This window comes from Scyliorhinus torazame, chromosome 8 (assembly GCF_047496885.1).
Source record: "Scyliorhinus torazame isolate Kashiwa2021f chromosome 8, sScyTor2.1, whole genome shotgun sequence".
Classification (NCBI taxonomy): Eukaryota; Metazoa; Chordata; class Chondrichthyes; order Carcharhiniformes; family Scyliorhinidae; genus Scyliorhinus; species Scyliorhinus torazame.
In genome coordinates, this window is record NC_092714.1 from 119,649,280 (window position 1) to 119,672,716 (window position 23,437).

A 23,437-nucleotide genomic window follows, 5' to 3' on the forward strand; every position below is an offset into this window, starting at 1 on the left:
GTCCAGTTTGCTGTCTGGGGTTTGGTGTCCAGTTTGCTGTCTAGGGTTTGGGGTACAGTTTGCTCTGTCTGGGGTTTGGGGTCCAGTTTGATCTTCTGGGGTTTGGGGTGCAGCTTGCTCTGTCTGGGGTGCAGTTTGCTCTGTCTGGGGTATGGGGTGCAGTTTCCTCTCTCTGGGGTTTGGGATCCAGTTTGGTCTCTCTGGGGTTTGGGGTGCAGTTTGCTCTCTCTGGGGTTTGTGGTCCAGTTTGTTCTGTCTGGGGTTTCGGGTGCAGTTTGCTCTGTATGGGGTTTGGGGTGCAGTTTGTTCTGTCTGGGGTTTGGGGTCCAGTTTGCTCTCTCTGGGGTTTGGGGTGCTGTTTGTTCTGTCTGGGGTTTGGGGTCCAGTTTGCTCTCTCTGGGTTTGGGGGTCCAGTTTGCTGTTTGGGGTTTGTGGTGCAGTTTGCTCTCTCTGGGGTTTGGGGTCCAGTTTGTTCTGTCTGGGGTTTGGGGTGCAGTTTGTTCTGTCTGGGGTGTGGGGTCCAGTTTGTTCTGTCTGGGGTGTGGGGTCCAGTTTGTTCTGTCTGGGGTTTGGGGTGCAGTATGCTCTGTCTGGGGTTTGGGGTGCAGTTTGCTCTGTCTGGGGTTTGGGGTGCAGTTTGCTCACTCGGGGTTTGGGGTGCAGTTTGCTGTCTGGGGTTTGGGGTGCTGTTTGCTCTCTCTGGTGTTTGGGGTTCAGTTTGTTCTGTCTGGGGTGTGGGGTCCAGTTTGTTCTGTCTGGGGTGTGGGGTCCAGTTTGTTCTGTCTGGGGTTTGGGGTGCAGTTTGTTCTGTCTGGGGTTTGGGGTGCAGTTTGCTCTGTCTGGGGTTTGGGGTGCAGTTTGTTCTGTCTGGGGTTTGGGGTGCAGTTTGCTCTGTCTGGGGTTTGGGGTGCCGTTTGCTCTCTCGGGGTTTGGGGCGCAGTTTGCTCTGTCTGGGGTTTGGGGTGCAGTTTGCTCTGTCTGGGGTTTGGGGTGCAGTTTGTTCTGTCTGGGGTTTGGGGTCCAGTTTGCTCTCTCGGGGTTTGGGGTGCAGTTTGTTCTGTCTGGGGTTTGGGGTGCAGTTTGCTCTGTCTGGGGTTTGGGGTCCAGTTTGCACTGTCTGGGGTTTGGGGTGCAGTTTGCTCTGTCTGGGGTTTGGGGTGCAGTTTGCTCTGTCTGCGCTGATGGAGGTTGACGTTTTTCACTCCTTGCTCCGTTCTGCAGCGCCACCCGCTGGAGGGGAGGATATATCTCCAAACCGGAGCCCGAGGGGATCGGCTGTTTCTCTGGTGTGGAGGCTGCGACACCAGCTGGTTTGTAACCTGGTTTGTTTTCTCTGACGAAAGATCGCCCAGACAAATTAACAGAGTCAGATTTTATACCGGCGGTGCCGGCCGGCTGTTTCTCAACTGCTGCGTTCTGAGCTTGACCCCAAGTCAGGGCGCGTTGCGCTAGGCCCGGCCCCGGCCCTCTCTGAGCCGGCTCTGGCGGGTTTAGTCCACCTGTGGATGTGGTGTTGTTGCTGCACCGCCACCTGCAGGCCGGATGGTTGTGCTCCAGGTGCTGACCAAATGGACCAGGTTCAACCTTCATTTTAATTGGATCCTGTTTTCATCATTTATCATTGTAACGTTTTTGCAGGGAAATTGGTAAATAAAGGAGGAGGGAATAAGTGTGAATATAGAAGAAATTAATAACCTACACCTCAGTATCTTTTTCATTTTGTTCATAGGTAAGTAGGACCAGATGATTCCATCATCTTTATTGTGTTACTTTTCAAGACAACAGAAGAGAGTTTTCAGAACTGTTTTTCGTGGTGTTGCCTCTTTGAAACTACAAACGCAACCAACTTCATTGAGCTTATTACAATCCCCGACGAGACCCAACAGTGGCTAGGATACTGGACCAAACCCCCATTATTTTATTTTAATTTTGTAACACTGAGGGAAGGATACTTCACTCCAGGAGTGATTGCACAAAGAAATAGGGATATGGTATATTAAAACAAACTTTATTATTAACACAGTATTAAAATCTTTAACATCACATCCAACAATAGATTACAATTAGCCCTTAAACTATGCTAATTAATACAGTAAATACAATACCCTCAATTGCTATCTTTATTCCCACTTAAAGAACAAGAAAATAAACCATCTCATCTCTCAATCCACATTAAATACCAATGGCCCAGAAGAATACTTGCTTTACAGAGTTATTCTTTGAGAAAGAGACCATCTTGACACTGCTTTACAGAACAGATCTGACTTCAGTCAGATCTATGAAGAAACTTTGGCTGTATGTCTTCAAAGGCTGTTTCAATTGGCTTATTTCAGCTCCCTATGTCTTCAGACAAGTCTGCACTGCTTTAAATACAGTTAATCTCTTAACTAACCTACAGGGAGAACAAACTGTCTTACTTGTGTTGCTCGTTTTAGCCTTAGTTTACTTTATTCTTATTCTGTGACCATTGCTCATAAGTCGCCAGGTATCTTTCTGACACCGCCACGTGGTTCAAGTCCAAGTAATGATTAATAATGCACCACACCGCTTAGTAAGAGTTAAGTCAACGCTCATTTATTATATACAGCAATTAATACTTATACAATAATTCTACTTCTAGACTACTACCTACCACTAAAGGCCAATACTTAACTTTGGAAATGGCCCACCAGGTCAGGGAAACAAATGGTCTTTCGAATTGGTTCTGAGCCTGCTGGTACAAGTCGGTAGTCAGGAGCGCCTATCTGGTAGCGATCGCTGGAGTAACACTTACAGTTTCTTGTAGAAGGGTCTCGAAGGTTGCGAGCAGGAAGAGAAGGGTCGAGTTGAACTTGGCCCCTATTCTTATAGTCCCCAGGTTCTTCCCGCCTCTCGGGGCGGACCTCGTACCTGGTTCCAAGTGATTGGACTTGGTCCCAATCACTTGGTTCGATATGCTCCAATAATGGGGCGATTCCTTGATCGGGGGGTGGTCGTTTACCTTTCTTTGTGTCAGCCCCTGCTGGCGCCGAAAGGTCTGGGTCGGCTTTCAATTGCCAATTTGTAGCAATTGTTCCTGGGCATGGATGATTAATATGCAGATGGCTGGGGTGTTGTGATGTTGATGGCTGCAGGTATCGGTCTGGGCTGACTTCCCCAGAGGCGAATGCACTGTTTTACCTGCAGCTGTCCGTTTGAGTCCTGTTGGCTGATTTTCCCATCAGCCTCTTTCGTTCGCCATTTTAAATCGGGGTTTGACCATTCTAATCGGGAATCAGCCATTTTATGTGGCTACACTTGGTCTCAGCTTCAGACAGAATCAGAACTGAAACTGAAAAATGCTTTCTCAAAAAGCCCTGATGCCGTAGCTCCACCCTGATGCCTTAGCTCCACCCAACAATGGCAACATCTCACGAAGCTTAGAACTAGTTAACGCCCCAGGGAGCCTCTTAATCAAAACAAAATTGTATTAGCGAAAGTTTTTTCCGATGGTTAATTGCACCTCTGGCTCCTAAAACCTTTGTTGTCTTTCAAACCAAGATTCTCTTAAAAGCATGACTGATGCAGTCAAATACACTCTAACCCAGGCTTTTAACAATTACTTCACCAAATATCTATAATACAATATATCTGAAATTTCAACATTCATCACAGAGCTAAACCAGTGTTTCCCAAACTTAATTTACCGGGTCCCACTTTTACCAACCAGCCGACCTACGTGACCCACGCCGGCCGAACTTCACAACCCATGCCGACCTGTTACCTTGCTTGCTCACAGCTAGAAAAGGGAGGCATCTCTCCTCTGTGATTTCTCACCAGATGCACGGACCTACATGACAGTGTATGTGGTGGGCGCGGGACCTGCTTTCTGCTGTCTCTTCCTTCTGGGAGACTGCATCGTTTCATTTAAAAGACGGTCGCGGCCGTCATTCTCAATTTAAAAGCCGGTGGCGGCCGTTGGGCACTTCTCCCACGATCAGGAATGCCGTGACCAATCGCTCCACGACTGTCCTGACACCTGCCCATGGGTTGCGACCCACAGTTTGACAAACCCTGAGCTACACAATTCCAATGATGCTCTTTGCTGCAAAATGACATTCCATTTATACATTCTTATTCGCCCTTAACCTATCTTCTGGACTCTACTTTGCATTTTATCTGATGTTGGGATGGTAATTATAGTGGATTGCATGAGTGAGTTCCAAAATGTAATGCAGTTTTTGCTTACAAGTAACAAAGTTGTTTTCAACTGTTGAGTTTTAAGTGTGCCTTATTTTGAAAATGTTTTCTCATCTCTGTCCAAACTATGGCTTTAGCAGTCGGTACTATGCATCCAGACTGCCAGCTGCAATCTAAAATTCTTTGATCACTTTTTTTCATTGAATTGATGACACTGTCAAAGCTGTATCCAGCCCTCAACTGGAGCCATATTTTTTAAATTAACTGTGCTTCAATTTCTAGGTATCCCATACCTTTACCCCGACCGTTCCTTTCCCTTCCTGGATACATTTGATTTTAATTATGTAAATTATAAGCCTACTTATTCACAGAATAACCTGAATTATACCTATTCCTATCCCAGTTCCAGGGAATCTCCATTATTTTACCTTAGTTTCTCTTTCCTTGTTGTATCTGCTCTGATGATGCCACCTTCCACACATGAAATTCTTAAATTTTCTTCCATTTCCACAGCCATTCCATTTCCTGTGGTTGGACTCTCATGTGCTTGCCTTCCACCCCGGTAGCTTCCTCATTCAACAGAATATTTTCTGCCGTTTCCAACATGATCCCACCGTCAAACCTCAGGGATACCCGTTCTGCCCCAATACTCGCCCCCTTAACCATCCCAGACTTTCATGGCTCCATCATTGTTGGCCATGCCTTCAGCTGCCTTTGGCACTGGAGTTCACACTCTAAGCCTCTCTAGCTGCCTAATTCATTTCACTCCTTTAAAACACTCCTTAAAACCTACCAGGTTGACCAAGATTTTAAATTATCTGCCTTTATGTTTCCATCTGGGGCTTGGTATCCGATTTTGTTTTATTCTGCTCATGTGAAGTGCCTTGGGACATTAATCATGGTATATAAGTACAAATTGTTTTTGCTTGTGAGAGATGTGCAATGATACATCCAGATTTCCTAACATCACTGGTTTCATTGAATTCAATATATTCAGGAGTTTGAAGAAGTTTCTTTGATCAGTGGTGTTTGGGTGGCTAGGGGTCCTGGCTGTTGTGCTGATGTTGGTTGGGGTTGATTCTCTTCATGACCAGCGGGTGGGAGATAAATGGGGCATCATGTGGTTAATGCCGCCATCTGATTCTAATAGTGCAGAAGGCCGACCATCAACAGCTGCCACAAGGCAGAATATTGTTCAAAAGATCAGTTGTTTTGTGTTTAACTTCAGGGGTCATTGTTGCCCCAGTAACATGCCTTGCAGAAGGACTTTACAATGTGCATTTGTGAAGGTTTCCACAGCACTGAGATGCAGTGAGACAGCGCAGCTATCATTAAGTCACTGGGGCGCAAATTATTAATTTTAGTTACAGTTTGACTAAAATTAAGGTAAAACTCCGAAAACATTTTGTAAAAATGTATTTCACAGAGGTTAATGTGATGCCATTTTTCTTCCTTTAATCTTCTATGTTACTTTGATGTCAGATCTGAATCTTGCCAGGGTGTAATTCTGGGGGTGTCAGCCACCCTTCATTACCTCATCCAGGTCTTCATTTGTGAGCCGAGAAGACAGGTTGCTCACCATAAATGGAGTCATAGCCAAGCCCAATTTCACTGGAGTCTGTATTTATACTTTGCAGTATAAGTGATTGTATGGCAATCAAGAGGATTCCCTGTCCCTAGAATGGACCACTGAGGACATTTGCAGCATCCAGCCTATGGTTAGCTGTTAAGATGATTCTGGAGCATTTGTTGACATTGTTGTTATAACCAAGGCCATTGGAGGGAGCTTCAATATGCTTGATATAATATATCCTGAAATAATATATTATAATATATAATATATCATTATACTTTGAACAAAGTATATTGTTCAAAGGAGTGAGGCGATCCTAAAACTCTCAAGTATGTTGATAGAAACTTCGTAACAATTGGAATTTATAGTTCGTCACATCTTTAGACATCACTTACTGTTATAAATTATTCTAAACACAAGACTGGTAAAGTCAAGAACAACTCCGAGCATTTATGTGGCATCTTTATCTGAGAAACATTTCTCAAGATGCTTCAGAGGCAGAATCCGATTGAATGGAGACTAAGTCAAAGATGAAGCTATTAGGAGGAGTAACCAATGCTCGGTCAAAGAGCTAAATGTTAAGAAGGGTCTTAAAGGTTTAGCGAGAGGTAGAGAAGCAGGAGAGTTTAGATTGGGAATTCCAGGGTGTGAGAGTTAGGTGTCCGAAGGCCCAGTTCTCAGTGGTGGGATATGGGAAAAGAAGGAAACACAAAGGCCAGAGTAAGGGGGACTAGAAAATTCTGGAATAGGGTATTGATGGAGGTGGAAGAGTTGTAGAAAGCTACAGAATTAGGGGGAGGGGCAACAAAGCCATGAAGGGATTTAAACATGAAGGTGAGAATTTTAAGTCGGAAGCATTGGAGCAGCAGCAACTGGGCAGGAGCTGTGTGATGGAGGAATAAGCAAGCAATCTTTGTGATGGAGAGGGTCAAACGCAACACTGGCATTGTAAGCAGCCTGGTTCAACCTGAAACAGTGGTCAGAAAAAGGGTGAAATTAGTGATTCGCGTACCAAGTTTATATTTTGGTTTCCTGCGTGGATTTTGACCACTCCATCATTGATGGCTTTGCCTTCAGTTCTCTAGATCTAAGCTCTGGAATTCCCTCCATAAACATTGCTCACTCTCTGTCCTCCTTTAAGATGCTCCTCAAAAATCGACCACTTTGACCAAATCTTTGGCCACCTGTCCTAACATCGCCTTATGTGACTTGACATCAACTTTTGTTTGATAAGGGCCCCCCATGAAGCATCCTAGGATGTTTTACTACGTTAAGGGGGTTATATAAATGTAAATTGTTCTAGTATTAGCGGGAGACAGTGGGTCCTTGACAGTGTTGAGCTGGATAAAATTGGAGCTCGTCTACTACTGGATGTTGGACGAATGGTCTAACAGCACAGAGGTAGTAGAGGGGTTAAGAAAGGAGCTGAAGAGAGAACTGATTATGATCAACGTGTATATATAGAAGCTGGCCCTTTGTTTTCCAACATCACCAAAGGGAGTGGGGTCAATGAGTCAGGTGTATATCCTTGGGGAAATAAAAAGGTAACATAATAAAACAGCAAATGCTGGGAAAACTCAGCAGGTCTGGCAGCATCTGTGGAGAGAGAAACAGTTAATGTTTTAAATCTGTATGACTTCTTCAGAGCTAAAGAGAGGGATAAATGTGATAGATTTTATCCTGTTTAAGAGGGGGTGGAACAAAATAGACTGTCAGGGAAAGGTGGGAACTCAGGAGAGACTTGACAAAGATGTCATGGGTGCAAGGCAAAGGGAGTGTTGATTAACGGAAAGATTAAAGAAGGTGCTGAAAGTGTCATAAAGGTAAGATAGCAGAATGTGTTAATTGCAGAATAAAGGCCAGCGCTCTTTAAAAGCAAAACTTGAGAAAATGTGTCAGATGGTCCTGGTAGCACAGTGCTTAGCACTGTTGCTTCACAGCGCCAGGGTCCGAGGTTCGATTCCCGGCTTGGGCCACTGTCTGTGCGGAGTCTGCATGCTCTCCCCGTGTCTGCATGGGTTTCTTCCGGGTGCTCCGGTTTCCTCCCACAAGTCCCGAAAGATGTGCTATTCAGTAATTTGGACATTCTGAATTCGCCCTCTGTGTACCCGAACAGGCGCCGGAATGTGGCGACATGGAGATTTTCGCAGTAACTTCATTGCAGTGTTAATGTAAGCCTACTTGTGACAATAATAAAAAGACTATTATGAGGGAGGAGGGGGCGGGGGTTGTTAGGTTTTAAAGAGGGTCAAAATAGAGGAGAGAGTTGATGATCTGAAGTTGTTGAACTCAATGTTAAGTTCAAAAGGCTTTAAGGTGTTTAACCCGAAGATCAGGTGCTGTTCCTCCAGTTTGCATTGAGCTTCATTAACATTGCTGCAGGCCAAGGATGTGAACATGGGAGCACAAGGGTGAGTTCAAATGGCAGTCCGCAAGCATGGCCCCGACTTTCCTGCCACTTGCCGTTTTAACTCACCATCTGTCACTCAAGACTTGCTTTCACAGTGTGCTGCCTACCCCTTGTTCTGATATTAACATGATGTGGAGATGCCGGTGTTGGACTGGGGTGAGCACAGTAAGAAGTCTTACAACACCAGGTTAAAGTCCAACAGGTTTGTTTCAAACACTAGCTTTCGGAGCACTGCTCCTTCCTCAGGTGAATGAAGAGGTAGGTTCCAGAAACATGTATATAGACAAAGCCAAAGATGCAAGACAATGCTTAGAATGCGAGCATTTGCAGTTAATTAAGTGTTTACATATCCAGAGATAGGGGTAACCCCAGGTTAAAGAGGTGTGAATTGTCTCAAGCCAGGACAGTTGGTAGGATTTTGCAGGCCAGATGGTGGGAGGTGAATGTAATGCGACATGAATCCCAGGTCCCGGTTGAGGCCGCACTCATGTGTGCGGAACTTGGCTATAAGTTTCTGCTCGGCGATTCTGCGTTGTCGTGCGTCCTGAAGGCCGCCTTGGAGAACGCTTACCCGGAGATCAGAGGCTGAATGCCCTTGACTGCTGAAGTGTTCCCCAACTGGAAGGGAACATTCCTGCCTGGTGATTGTCGCGCAATGTCCGTTCATTCGTTGTCGCAGCGTCTGTATGGTCTCGCCAATGTACCACGCTTCGGGACATCCTTTCCTGCAGCGTATGAGGTAGACAACGTTGGCCGAGTCGCACGAGTATGTACCGCGTACCTGGTGGGTGGTGTTCTCACGTGTAATGGTGGTATCCATGTCGATAATCTGGCACGTCTTGCAGAGATTGCTATGGCAGGGTTGTGTGGTGTCGTGGTCGCTGTTCTGCAGGCTGGGTAGTTTCCTGCAAACAATGGTTTGTTTGAGGTTGCGCAGTTGTTTGAAGGCAAGTAGTGGGGTGTGGGGATGACCTTGGCAAGATGTTCATCTTCATCGATGACGTGTTGAAGGCTGCAAAGAAGATGTCGTAGTTTCTCCGCTCCGGGAAAGTACTGGATGGCGACGAGTACTCTGTCGGTACCGGAGCGGAGAAACTACGACATCTTCTTCGCAGCCTTCAACACGTCAGCGATGAAGATGAACGTCTTGCCAAGGTCATCCCCACTACCTGCCTTCAAACAACCGCGCAACCTCAAACAAACCATTGTTTGCAGCAAACTACCCAGCCTTCAGAACAGCGACCACGACACCACACAACCCTGCCATAGCAATCTCTGCAAGACGTGCCAGATTATCGACATGGATACCACCATTACACGTGAGAACACCACCCACCAGGTACGCGGTACATACTCGTGCGACTCGGCCAACGTTGTCTACCTCATACGCTGCAGGAAAGGATGTCGCGAAGCGTGGTACATTGGCCAGACCATGCAGACGCTGCGACAACGAATGAACGGAGATCGCGCGACAATCACCAGGCAGGAATGTTTCCTTCCAGTCGGGGAACACTTCAGCAGTCAAGGGCATTCAGCCTCTGATCTCCGGGTAAGCGTTCTCCAAGGCGGCCTTCAGGACGCACGACAACGCAGAATCGCCGAGCAGAAACTGATAGCCAAGTTCCGCACACATGAGTGCGGCCTCAACCGGGACCTGGGATTCATGTCGCATTACATTCACCCCCCACCATCTGGCCTGGGCTTGTGAAATCCGACCAACTATCCTGGCTTGAGACAATTCACACCTCTTTAACCTGGGGTTACCCCTATTTCTGGATATGTAAATACTTAATTACCTGCAAATGCTCGCATTCTAAGCATTGTCTTGCATCTTTGACTTTGTCTTTTTAAATGTTTGTGGAACATACCTCTTCATTCACCTGAGGAAGGAGCAGTGCTCCGAAAGCTAGTGTTTGAAACAAACCTGTTGGACGGTAACCTGGTGTTGTAAGACTTCTTGCTGATATTAACACACCTTACCTTGGTGCCACCATCAGCATCTTCTTTAGTTTTTAACACTACCATTAACACATCCTTTGTCTTGTGACCATTACATCTTTGTCAAATCTCTCCTAGCTCCCACCTATCCCTGACCTAGTTTGCTCCACCTGTTCCAGCTCCTCTGAAACAGTATAAAATCCATCACATTTCTCCCTCCCTTTCGCTCTGAAGAGAGTCATACACATTTGAGACGTGAAGCTGCCAGACCTGCTGCATTTTTCCAAAATTTTCTGTTTTTATTTCAGAATTCCAGCATTCACAGTATTTTGTTTCTATCATAAGAACAGCATATTTTTCAATGTGCCATCCATTGATTTTTAATCATTTATTTTCTGTAATATAGTTTATAGTTAATTATGATTGTCAGTGAACTGTATAGAATTCTTGCACTAAGAGAGAATGGCTGAAATTTTTTATTTGTCGATAATGCGTGGAACTGGCGGTACCTGGGGCTGGTTTAGCACACTGGGCTAAATAGCTGGCTTTTAAAGCAGATCAAGGCAGGCCAGCAGCACGGTTCAATTCCCGTACCAGCCGCCCCGAACAGGCGCCGGAATGTGGCGACTAGAGGCTTTTCATAGTAACTTCATTTGAAGCCGACTTGTGACAATAAGCGATTTTCATTTTCATTTTTCACCTGTTTGAAGTCCTTGGGAACTTTGGGTTTGGGCAAAAGTTCGTGGCTTGGGTACAGCTATTGTGAGAATGAACAAGATAAATTCGGGGTATTTTGGGTTGTATAGGGGGACAAGGCGAGGATGCCCATTGTCATCATTGTTGTTTGCGAGTGTGCTCTGAGCTTCGAATGAGTGACAGGGGATTGTGAGGTGGGGGGGGCATAGGATGTCTTTGCAAGCCAATGATTTATTGTTGTATGTGGTAAATCCACTGGAAAGTATGGGGAGAATTATAGACTTGTTGGGGAAATTTGGCATCTTTTCCGGGTATAAAGTGAATGTCAGGAAAAGTGAGATCTTCCCGGTAAACGCTCTGGGTCGGAGTGCGAATTTGGATGCCCTGCCGTTGAAGGTAGCTGGGGTTAGATTTTTGGTATCTCGGGATTCAGGTGGCACATGACTGGGCAACCATGCATAAGTGGAACTTGATGGGTCTGTTAGAGTGGATGAGGGGGTATTCAAAAGATAGGGTACCCTGCATTTGAAATTGATGGGAGGGTACAGGTGGTAAAGATGAATGTGCTGCCAATGTTCTCGTTTATTTTTTAATCCCTCCCAATTTTCCTTCCGAAGGGTGGACAAACTGACCTCGGAGTTTGTTTGGGCAAGCAAGACACCAAGGGTTAGTAGGGCCCTAATGGAAAGAAGGAGGCAGGAGGAGGAGCTGGTACTCCATAACCTGCTGCATTATCATAGGGCAGCGAATGCCGAGAAGATGAGACGATAGTGAGGGGAAGGAGGGTCGGACAGGGTCCAGTTGTTCGAGGAATCTTGTCGGGGGTTGCGCTTGAGAGCTCTGGCGACGTCCCCAATGCCGTTTTCCTCGGGGAAGTATACGAGTAGCCCAGTAGTGGAGTCTTCAGTTAAGATCAGGAATCAGCTGAGGAGGCACTTTAAATTAGGCAATATGTCAGTATTGACGTTCATTATGTGGGAAACATAAGTTTGCACTGAGGGATGGATGGGATATGACGGGAGAAATGGATAGAGCAGGTTAGGGACCTGTTTGTTGAGGGCTACTTTGCGGGGTTGGAGTAAGTGCAAGAGAGAGAGTGAGTGTAGATATTAGCAGGTGCAGGATTTTGCACAGAAGAGCTGCCGTGGTTTCCTCGGCTGCCGGACTATAAGCTGTTGGTCCCAGATGAGTGGAAGGAAGGGAGGATTGGAGATATTTATGGATGGTTGGGAGAGAAGGGGTTGGTCCTAGTGGATGGGATCAAGCGAAAGTGGGAGGAAGAGTTGGGAATTGAGATGGGGTGGGGAGTTTGGAGTGAGATGATGCACTGAATCAACTCAACCTCCTCCTGTGCGAGGATGAGCCTTAAACAGTTTAAGGCGGTATATAAGGCCATATGAGTGGGTTCTTCCCTGGATCAGAAGATGTGTGGGAGGAGGTCGGCAAAGCAGTTTTGGGGGTGTGCAAAGTTGGGTAGCTTTTGGGAGGCGGTGTTTGAGAGTCTGTTGAGAGTTGTGCAGGTCAGGATGATGATGGACCCACTGGTGGCGATTTTTCAGGAGTCGGAGGCACTAGGGTTGCAGGAGGGGAAGGGGATTGGGGTCACGGCCTTTGCCTCTCTGATTGCCCGGCGACAGATACTACTGAACTGGAGATTGGCAGCGCCACCGGCTTTGTTGGGGGATTTGTATGAATATCCTAGGCTGGAGAAGATACAGTTCGTCTCTAGGGATTCAGAAGGAGGGGTATACGTGCGTAGGAGGCCATTTCTGTCCATGTTTCAGGGATTGTTTGTTGGGGGTTAAAAGGTGGAAAATTGAACAAACTATGTTCTTTATTTATTTGGTGCTATGTTGACGTGTTTGAGAGGCTGTACCCTCCCCATCAATTTCATAAGGTTAATGCAGGGAACTAAAATCCCAAGCCCCATCTCCTAGCTCCCAAATAACCATAAATGGTTTCTGATTAGAAGGAAGACAGGAAATCTTTGTTGCAACTCTATCAGTGCTATTACATATATTTCTATCAATTTATTTTCATTATTTCCATCGATCTGTTTTTCCCTCACCATTATCCCCCCCACCTCATCCCACCCCACTAGGGCAATCTGTTCCCAGTTGCCCTTTGACACACTGCTTACCTTTGTTATGCCATTAACGCATTCTAATCTCTTTATGTGTCACTGTCCTTAACCTTAATCATCCCCATTTATATTCCCTTTGTCTTTCTGCCCACGACATCTTTGTCAATCGCTGGCCCTCTTATCAGCCCCACTGCTCCAGGCCCCCCCCCCCCCCACAACAGTATAAATCTGACCCTATTTCCAGCTCTCTTCATCTTTGACAGAGTCATCCAGACTCAAAACATTAGCTCCCTTCTCTCGCCACAGATGCTGCCAGACCTGCTGAGATTGTCCAGCATTTTTTGTTCTTGTTTCAGTGTTATTATTTGTTCAGCTTATAATCACACCACAGGATTCACCAGCTTATTTTTCTTTTCTCCCCCACTGTCAATCAGCACGAGGGTCAGCACGTGTTCGCCTTTCAGCAACTCTTCCAAATTAGCCAGTTAACACCAGGAACTTGCCAGCTGCATTTAACGGTTCATGGTGAGAAATTTACTTTTCATGCTGGTAAGTTATCAGCGTGAGGCTTTTTGCTTTTTTGAGGATGTCAATGATGTTATAATCTGTTGATACAATCATCCAAAATTTCACCTCCCTTTCGCCACCTTTCTCTTCCGTCAAAACACATGCAAAGTATTTTTTGTTCATCATCTACAAATTGAAAAACCTTTGAGGTCCCAGCTCTCTTTTAAAAAATCTTGCAATAATGATGTACTTGTGAAATACTTATTAATTCCTTTTCCATCCTTTTTGCTTAAAAAAGAAAAATCCTCATACGCCACCTTAGCTTTCCTCACCTCAAATTGACCCAGGAGGTACCAGAATAATAACGTTTTTAAACCTACTTCTCTTAAGGCATTTATATAAACATTAAACACAAACCATCACAGGAGTAAGAACAAACAGAAATCTCATGCAAAATAAATAACTACCCGAACACTCCGACCTCCCTGCCATCCCCCTCCTCTTGACCTATCTTTCCCATTTTTGTTTTTCATTTTGTAATATAAATTTAAGAGTACCCAATTCATTTCTTCCATTAGGGGCAATTTTAGTGTGGCCAATCCACCTACCCTGCACATCTTTGGGTTGTGGGGTCGAAACCCACGCAAACACAAGGAGAATGTGCAAACTCCACACGGACAGTGACCCAGAGCCGGGATCGAACCTGGGACCTCGGCGCCAAGAGGCAGCAATGCTAACCACTGCACCACCGTGCTACCCTCACCTTTCCTATTTTAACCCTGACACCCAATTATCCTTGGAGAAGTCGATGAACTGGTGTGAGGTGCTCTGGAGGATGAACGCCTCCACCTCGTGTGCAAGGTTGGGGCTGATACAGCTGAAGGTGGCGTATAGAGCACACCTTACAAGGGCGAGGATGAGCCGGCTCTTTTTGGGGGTACAAGATGTGTGTGAACGTTGTGGGGTGAGGGCCCGCAAACCACATTCATATGTTTTGGGCCTGTCCAAAGCTGGAGGATTATTGGAAGGAGGTGTTTAGGGTAATCTCTAAAGTGATGCACGTGAAACTGGACCCTGGCCCTCGGGAGGTCATATTCAGGGTGTCGGATCAGCTGGGGTTGGAAACGGGTGCAGAGGCAGATGTTGTAGCCTTCGCCTTGTCGATCGCCCGAAGGCGGACCCTGTTAGGGTGGAGATCAACCTCTCCACCCTGTGCCCTGGTGTGGCAGGGGGACCTGCTGGATTTCTTGACGCTTGAAAAGGTCCAATTTGAACTGAGGGGAAGGATGGAGGGGTTCTACAATTCATGGGCATTATTCATTATGCACTTTCGAGAATTAGATCACATCGAACATTAGGTGAGTTGGGGGCTGGGAGGGGTTGGGGGGAGGGGGACTGTCTGTGTTAATAGTGACTATGGGTAATTCCTGATTCCTTTTTGTCATTTGTTTATGTGAACATGCGGGCTAATGTTTTGGGTTTGGTGCGAGGATGGGATCGTTGTTATTGATATGGGGATTGACATTACATTCATTACTGATTATTGTTTATTGTTGGGTGTAAATTTGGGAGAAAATGTGAAAAAGGAGGAAAATAAAAAATATTTTTATAAAAAGAATACAATAAGAAAGAATGGAGGAAGTATACACACCGGTTTCAAATGGTTGGGTCAAATGTTTTTGCACTGTATCTTATGTTATCCTGTGTAATAGGAGGAGGGTGTGTAAAATACAGACACTGTTTCTAAAGCACAAAACTGGCCATTTGGCCTAAATGATCTATGGCAATGTAAAGTTTACAAACCCTTTCTGAAGTATCCTTTAAAACATATCAGAAAAAAATAAAGCCCATTAATCAACTGGGAGATTAATGTGAGCAAAATAAAATGACTTAAACCTCTTAAAAAAAAAAGTCGATGAACGGCTTTCATCTCTGGGCAAACCCATTAACTGACCATCTTAATGCGAGCTTGATTTTCTCCAACTTTATGAAATCCGCCAGGTCGCTCATCCACAGCCCTGGCTTCGGTGGCCCCGAATCCCTCCACACCCGCAAAATCCTTCCAGGGAGGAAAAGGCCAAAATGTTGGCCTCTCTTGCCCCCTGGACTAGCGGGTCTCCCGACATACCAAATATCGCCACTTCTGGACTCAGGGCCATCTTCACCTTCAGCACCTTGGGCATTACGTCCACGAGCCCCTGCCAGAACCCCTTCAGCTTTGGACAAAACATGTGGACATGGTTTGCGGGCCTCCCCGCACACAGTGCACACCTGTCCTTTACCCCCTCAAAACACCTACTCATCCTGGCCACCATCATTTGCGCCCTGTGAACTATCTTAAACTGGATAAGGCTAAGCCTCGTGCACGATGAAGATGCATTCACCCTCCTCAGAGCCACCTCCCATTTCCTCTTGAGTTCTCCTGTCGGAGCTCCCTCCCAGTCCATTAACTGCTTGTAAATCTCGGACAGCTTGCCCTCCCCCACCCACACCCTCTTTCGACACCACCTTATCCTGTAGTCCTGGGTGCGACAGATTGAGAAAACGGCACCTGCTTCCTCACATAGTCCTGTACCTGCAAATAGCGGAACCCGTTCCCTCTGAGCAGCTCATATTCCTCCTCCAATTCCTCTAAACTCGAAAAGCTGCCCCCCACAAACAGATCTCCAAACTGCCCAATCCCTGCCCATCGCCACCCCTGAAACCCCACAACCAACCATTCCCGGTGCAAATCTATGGTTACCGCAAATCGCTGCCCACATCCAAGCACCTTCCAACCTCAAAAGCTGCCGCCACTGTCCCCACACCCGCAGGACTGTCACCACCACCAGGCTCATGGGGTACCTGGCCAGCGGGAACGGCAGAGGCACCGTCAACAATGCCCCTAAACCCGTAGCCCTACAAGAAGCTGCATCGATCCGACCCCACGCCGACCCCTCCCCCACTACCTACTTTCTAACCTCAGCGATGTTTGCTGCCCAATAATAATTCATTATGTCTGGCAAGGCCAGCCCCCCCCCCCCCCCCCGCCCACACAAATCCCGAGATCAACAAATTAACTTTCCGGAAGAATGATTTTGGGACGAAGATTGGGTGGTTCTGAAAGACAAATAAGAGCCTCGGCAGCACCGCTGTTTTCACTGTCTGCACCCGCCCCACCAGTGATAGCGACAGCACATCCCATCTCTTGGAATCCCCCCTTACCGTTCCACCAACCATGCCAGATTCAATATGTGAAGTTGTTTCCACCCCTGCGCTACATGGTACCCAAATACCTGAAGCTCGCCCCTACCACTTTAAATAGCAGCTCACTCAACCACCTCTCCTGGCCCCTGGCCTCGATTGGGAAAACCTCACTCTTCCCCATGTTTAGTTTATATCCGGAAAACCAGCCAAACTCCTCTAAAATACCTATAATTTCCTCGATGCCACCCAGTGGGTCCTCTGTGCTCAATCCCTTTCCAACTCCTTGATGCTCTAAGCCCCATTCCCAATGGCTCTATTGCCAGGGCAAAGAGCAATGGGGAGAGTGGGCACCCCTGCCTTGTCCCACAGTGTAGCCCGAAGTGCCCTGAGTTCACTCGGTTTGTCCATATGCTCGCTACCGGTGCCCTATACACCAATCGAACCCAGTCTACAAATCACTTACCGAACCCAAACTGTCCGAACACTTCCCACAGATACTCCCACTCCACCCAATCGAGTGATCATTTAGGCCAAATGGCCAGTTTTGTGCTTTAGAAACAGTGTCTGTATTTTACACACCCTCCTCCTATTACACAGGATAACATAAGATACAGTGCAAAAACATTTGACCCACTTCTCCGCATCCATAGCAATGCCACTTCCAGATCCTGTCCCTCCGGGGGCATCATTACCACATTTCGTAATCTCCTGACATTTGGCGACAGTTGCCTCCCCTTTACGAACCGCGTGTGGTCTTCCCCTATAATCCCCAGCACACAGTCCTCAATCCACAATGCAAAGATCTTTGCCAACAATTTGGCCTCCACATTTAACAACAAAATCGGGCGGTAGGACCCACACTGCTCCGGATCTTTATCCTTCTTTAATATTAGGGATAGGGATGCCTGCAATAATGCAGAGGGCAGATCCCCCTTATCCCTCGCCTCATTATATGCCCTCACCAGCAGGGACCCCAGATCACCAGCAAACCTCTTATAAAATTCTACACGGAACCTGTCCGGGCCCGGGACCTTCCCTGCCTGCATCGCCCCATGCCCTCCAGCACCTCAAACAGTCCAATGGGGGGGCCCCTAGCCCCCCCAACCAAGTCCTCCTCCGCCCTGGGGAACTCCAACCCATCCAGGAACTGCAACATTCCCTCCCCTTGGCCGGGGACTTCGATTCGTAGAGCCTCCTCTAAATCTCCTCAAAAACCCCATTAACCCCCACCACCACCCTTCCCCTCCTGTCCTTCACCCTTCCGATCTCCCTCGCCGCCACCTGCTTGCTGAGTTGGTAGTCCAGCATCCTACTAGCCTTCTCCCCGTACTTATACACTGCCTCTCTGGCCCTCTGGAACTGCTCTGCTGCCTTCCCTCTGGACATCAGTCCAAACTCCATCCAGAGCTTCCATCTCTCCTTCAACAATCCTGCCTCCGGGGCCTCCGAATATCTCCTGTCCACCCGCAGAATCTCATCCACCAGGCTTGCCATCTCTGCTCGCTCCACCTTTTCCTTGTGCGCCCAGATCGATATAAACCCCCCCCCTGACCACTTCCTTAAACACCTCCCATAGCGTGGTGGCCGACACCTCACCTGTATCGTTCAGTTCCATATACCCCCGAACGGTGGCCCTCACCCGCTCGCACACTTCCTCATCCGCTAACGGGTCTACATCCAATCTCCACTGCAGGCGCTGGGTCCCCCCCCTGATCCACTTGCAATGCAGTGCAGTGCGTGGTCCTAAACCACGATCGCCGACTACCCCGAATCAATAAACCCCGCCACCAGCATCTTGTCCACTACAAAATAATCAATCCGCAAGTAGACCCTGTGCAAATGGCAGAAGTACGAGAACTCCTTCGCTCTCGACCTCCCAAACCTCCACGGATCTACCGCCCCCCCTTGCGCTCCATGAACACCTTCAGCTCCTCCACCACTGCCGACAACCTCCCGACTTTGGCTCGACCGGTCCAAACCTGGATCAATGACTGTGTTAAAGTCCCATCCCATGAATAACTGGTGCGAGTCCAGGCCCGGTATCTTCCCCAGCACCCGCCTCATGAACTCCACATCATCCCAGTTTGGGGCATAGACGTCCACCAAGACCACTGGCCTCACCTCCAGCTTCCCGCTCACCATCCCAAACCCCCTCCTGAATCTACCACAATATTAACACCTCAAACATCACCCATTTGTTTATCAGCACCACCACCCACTACGTCTTCATATCTAATCCCGAATGAAAGACTTGCCCTATCCACTCTTTCCTTAGTCTCATCTGGTTCCCGATCTTCAAGCCCATTTCTTGCAAAAAGGCCACGTCTGCCTTCAAGCTTCTCAAGTGCGCAAACAAATGCAACCGTTTGACTGGCCCCTCTCACGATCCATGTGACCAACGCCCCCCGCCCATTCTGCCAATCAGCCATATCACTTCTTGGGCCGGCCCGTGTCACATAACCCTCCAGGCCTACCCTCGGATGTACACCATCACCACCTCCCTTCCTGCTGCGTCGCAGGAACCACACCTTTATCAGCAGCACCCTCCCCCAATCAAAACAACAACCCCATCCTCCTCTGTTACACTAACCACCTGCTCACCCCCCCCCCCACTGTACTCTCATTAACTAGCCCGCCCAGCTAGCCTGGCAGCCCCCGCCCATGGTGCCAAACCTCCTACCCCCCACTGAATTCCCTACGCCCCCTGCTCGCACACCTCCATGTCAAAAACAACAATGAAATAAGAAAAAGGTGCACTCACCCTCCAAGTTTTCCAAGTACCCTGCCACAGAACCCAACAAGACTCCTCATAAAAAGAGAGGTTTTCCCATAATAAACAAACAAAAGGCAACAAAAACAAAAAAGGTACAGAAAAAAACAACATCTCCACACGCCTCCTCCACAGTTCAATGTCCTCCTCCTCCTGCCAGTCCCTTAAAAACTCCATTGGCTCCTCTGGTGTCCCAAAAACATGTTCACAGCTCTTGCGAGTCATCCAAAGGCGGGTCGGGTACAGTATCCTGAACATCACCCCCTTCTTAGGGCAGCCTTGACTACGTTGAACCCGGGTCTCCTCTTCGCTAGTTCCGTGCCCGAGTCCTGGTACAACCGGCGTTCATTACCTTCCCAAGTGCACCTCCTCGTCTGCCTTGCCCACTGCAATATTTTCTCCTTGTCGAGGACTCGGTGGAGCCGCGCCACCATCGCCTCGGCTGCTTGTTCGCCTGTGGCTTCCTCATCAGTGCCCTATGCACCCAGTCGACCTCCAGGGGTCAGTTCATGGCCCCCTTCCCCATCAACTTCTCCAACATCTTGGCTACATATGAGCCAGCGTCCGCTCCCTCGATGCCCACGATTCTTAGGTTTTGCCTCTGGTAGAGGTTCTCCAGATCCTCCACCTTCTCCTTTAGCCGCTTCTGGGTCTCCCGCATCATCCTGATCTCGGCCGCTAACGAGGTAAGCTGCTCCTTGTGCTCCCCCAACCCCTCCTCCACCTTCCGAATAGCCAGGCCCTGGGATTCCAGCCTCTGTTCACCCGATCATTTCCAGCTTTTAGTTGTTCCACCACCTTGACTAGTTCCTCGTGGGCTTCCCTCCTGCTGGGTGAACTTCTCATTTATGAAGTCCACCAGCTGCTCTGTTGAACGTTGGGCGGGCAGGACAGGACCTTTACCCTCCGCCATCTTCACTTGTGGCGCACAAAGAATTTCTTGTTCTAACAGCTCCTTCTTGACCCATTTCTAGTCCATGGATCCATCCACCAGCACCACCAGTGGTGTCTTAACGTCCCTCGATCACCTCTTTTATTTTTAATTTAGAGTACCCAATTAATTTTTTTCCAATTGAGGGGCAATTTAGCGTGGCCAATCTACCTACCCTGCACATCTTTGGGTTGTGGGGGCGAAACCCACGCAAGCACGGGGAGAATGTGCAAACTCCACATGGACAGTGACCCAGAGCCGGGATCGAACCTGGGACCTCAGCGCCGTTAGGTAACAGGGCTAATCCACTGCGCCACCGTGCTGCCTTACCACCTCTACACATTTTTCCACCAAAACATCCGCCCAAAAAACAGGGAAAAGGACCAAAAGAAACTGCCTTGAGCAGGAGCTGCCAAATGTGCGGCCACTCACTCCATGGCCGCCACCGGAAGTCCCCAGAAAAATAACGTTGAGCTCAATATGTAAGCTGTTACTTGCGTGTAAAAATAAAATCCAAGATGGAAGAGATATAGTGTGAATTGCGAATCACGGCAATTGTTGGATAATTTGTGCTGCTGCATTAACAAACTCATAAAAAAACAGACTTCCGCTGTCAACCTTCAATGAGTGTCAAGTCAATGCTGGTAAATATGAATTAACATGCCGCAAAAATTTGGGGCTGCTATTTAATGGCAAAAGGACCGCCTTAAGGAATTGGCTTATAGTCCTGACACGCCACTCAACTTTGGAAGCCCAGAAAAGAGCAACTGAAACTGTGGCACCTCACCTGTAGGTAATAAATTAAACTTTCCTTCCTTGCTTCTCAATCCCTTACCCCAAACATTTTCTCTCTTCCTATTTCTCTCTCTGCATCTTTTTCACCTGTTTCTTTCTGTATTATTCACTCTGTTTCTTTCTTTATTGTTTAAACTTAATTGGCTAAGGAGCTAAAACTATTGGTTTTGTCGTTCACCGGGTCCCCAGATGCCCTGCTCCAGTGCATTCTGAGCCAATCTGTTCTCTTATCTCATATTCCCCTTTGATTTTTTAGTCAGTAAACAAATCTTGTATTTGAAGCCATTCAGGTGTGGTACTGATTTTAATTTGGGAATTTATGTAGTATATGTTTCATATCGAACACAATAAATAATGATGCCTCCCTGTTTGATATTTGCCAGGTATGAAAATGAATGATCTGAAAGAGGTGATCTATAGAGCTCATCAGATTGATAAACTTCTTTCAGCAAACAGCATCCAGGAGATAAAGTACCTTTTGAATGATTTTAAGGGACTTCCAGTCACCCCTGAAATCCTGCAGGAGACTGACCTTGTTCGAGCTGTTTACAGAGTTTTAAAGACTTGTCCTGATGCAGATACCAGGAGGAAGGCACGGAATCTATTGTCTGTGTGGAAAAAGCTTTACAAGAACAACTATTTCCAGGAAAAAGGTCAAGATGACAGACTCTGTACTTCCAGCAAAGAAAAGAGTGAGAAGTCAAATAAAATCAATGAAGGGATAGTAAAGACTGGAAAAGAGGCAGATGGAACTGATTCTACATGCGAAATCCATGTGCAACAATTAGAGACCTCCCAGATAATGAAGGGAAATGAGATCATCCACAATCTCCCCACAGATGAGATGCTTGAAGAAACACGCAATGAAAAACAACTTTCATCAAGCAATGGTGTAGCTCCTAAAACACAGCATGTGCTCAGTACCCAGGCTGTACGGGCCAAGTGTGTGGAACTTCTTTTCCAAGCCCTAATTGGTTCAGAGTTAGCTGATGACACAGTGGTTGAAATGTGGAAGAGTATTGCTAAGGAAATTGAGCAATTTATACACACGTTACATCTGAAAAATGATAAAAGGTACAAAGCTTGCATTCGAAGTAAAATTGCAAATTTAAAGAACCCTAAAAATCCCCATTTAAGACAGAAGATATTATCAGGGGAGGTAACTCCGCAGATGTTTGCTGAAATGTCAGTGATGGATATGGCAAATGAGGAGCTGAAACAGCAAAGAGCATCGTACACCACCTCTGGACTTCAGGACCATCAGCTACCCCATAGTCTGGAAGGAACAAAGACAAACAAAATCAGGTGCAGACGGTGCGAAAGATTTAACTGTACGGTGACAGCAATTGCCAGAGGCACACTTTTTATCCCAGGTTGGGTGTGCTATGGAAATCCTGATGAACAGATGATGACTTTTGTCATTTGCAATGAATGTGGAGAAAAATGGTATAACAGTGGCTGGATTTCTGTTTAGATGTGACAAAGGACTTACTTATTTCCTATCCAACATCTAGTGACTATCTGTGTCTGCCAATAGCTTTGCACTAGGTACTGAATAACCAATAAATGTTCTTAAAATTGCCTAGGGAGCATTTAAGTGCCTGCATTTGTTCTCTTGTGAATTGTCTATCTTTTCATACTCTTGAATATATTATGTTTGCAAGAACAATGCATAAACTTGAAATGTAATTTTGAATGTAGGTACTCAACTTGATGGAAGACAAAAGATTGCAGGGTGATGTTATATTGTTTGGCCAGACTGCAGATCTGGAGAGTTGCTATGGCTGTTGTCACAATAGCTCCTGGTGTATAGTAAAACGTTCATTGGCTGATATTGCAGGGAACTTGCATTCCTCCACAGGTAGCCTTCCTCAGCTAATTGTTTTGCAGGACAAAATGTCCACCACATGCAGCCCCTTGGAGAGGGCTTCTCCAATGTTCGTTTTGAGAAGATCACGGGTAGACACTCAACTCTAATCATTACAAGCGCAGTGTCATAATGCTGGCACCAGTTTTCCTGTATTGTTACCTAGGCATCTCTGTGAGTACTGCACAGCCACAACCTTCCACCCACATCTCTGTCTCATTAATCGCAACGAGGTGATGTTTATCTGCCCTTGGTTTCTACCCTACTTTCCTGCAGACCCATTACAGCAAGAGGGGTGACACTGTTCCGTGGAGGATGAATAGGACCAATCCACCCAGGAGTTGCAGCTGTATGGTACTGTTGCCTCTCAGGATAACAGTTGCATGCCAAACAGTGAAAGCAGCATGCAATAGACAGGGTTAAGTGATCCCCCAACCAACAGATCAGGCCTAAGTTCTCCCGTCCAGCAAAGTGATGGAATGGGTCATCAACAGTACTCTCAAGCGGCACTTACTAAGTGACA

General features: G+C 47.0%; 1 protein-coding gene across 3 annotated transcripts; it reads left to right on the forward strand.

The window, feature by feature from the left end:
• Positions 1 to 1,179: 1,179 nt before the first annotated feature.
• Positions 1,180 to 22,649, forward strand: LOC140428077 (transcription elongation factor A N-terminal and central domain-containing protein). Of its 3 annotated transcripts, none has more exons than XM_072514101.1 (3): positions 1,180 to 1,310; positions 13,293 to 13,383; positions 21,431 to 22,649. In XM_072514101.1, the coding sequence occupies exons 1-3, from the start codon at positions 1,182 to 1,184 to the stop codon at positions 22,519 to 22,521; spliced, it is 1,311 nt and encodes a 436-aa protein (XP_072370202.1). In that variant the 5' UTR covers positions 1,180 to 1,181; the 3' UTR covers positions 22,522 to 22,649. The 3 variants fall into 3 exon arrangements, with proteins under 3 accessions (XP_072370202.1, XP_072370201.1, XP_072370203.1); XM_072514100.1 differs by having other exon boundaries at positions 1,182 to 1,310; positions 13,293 to 13,407; XM_072514102.1 differs by lacking the exon at positions 13,293 to 13,383 and having other exon boundaries at positions 1,225 to 1,310.
• Positions 22,650 to 23,437: the final 788 nt, after the last annotated feature.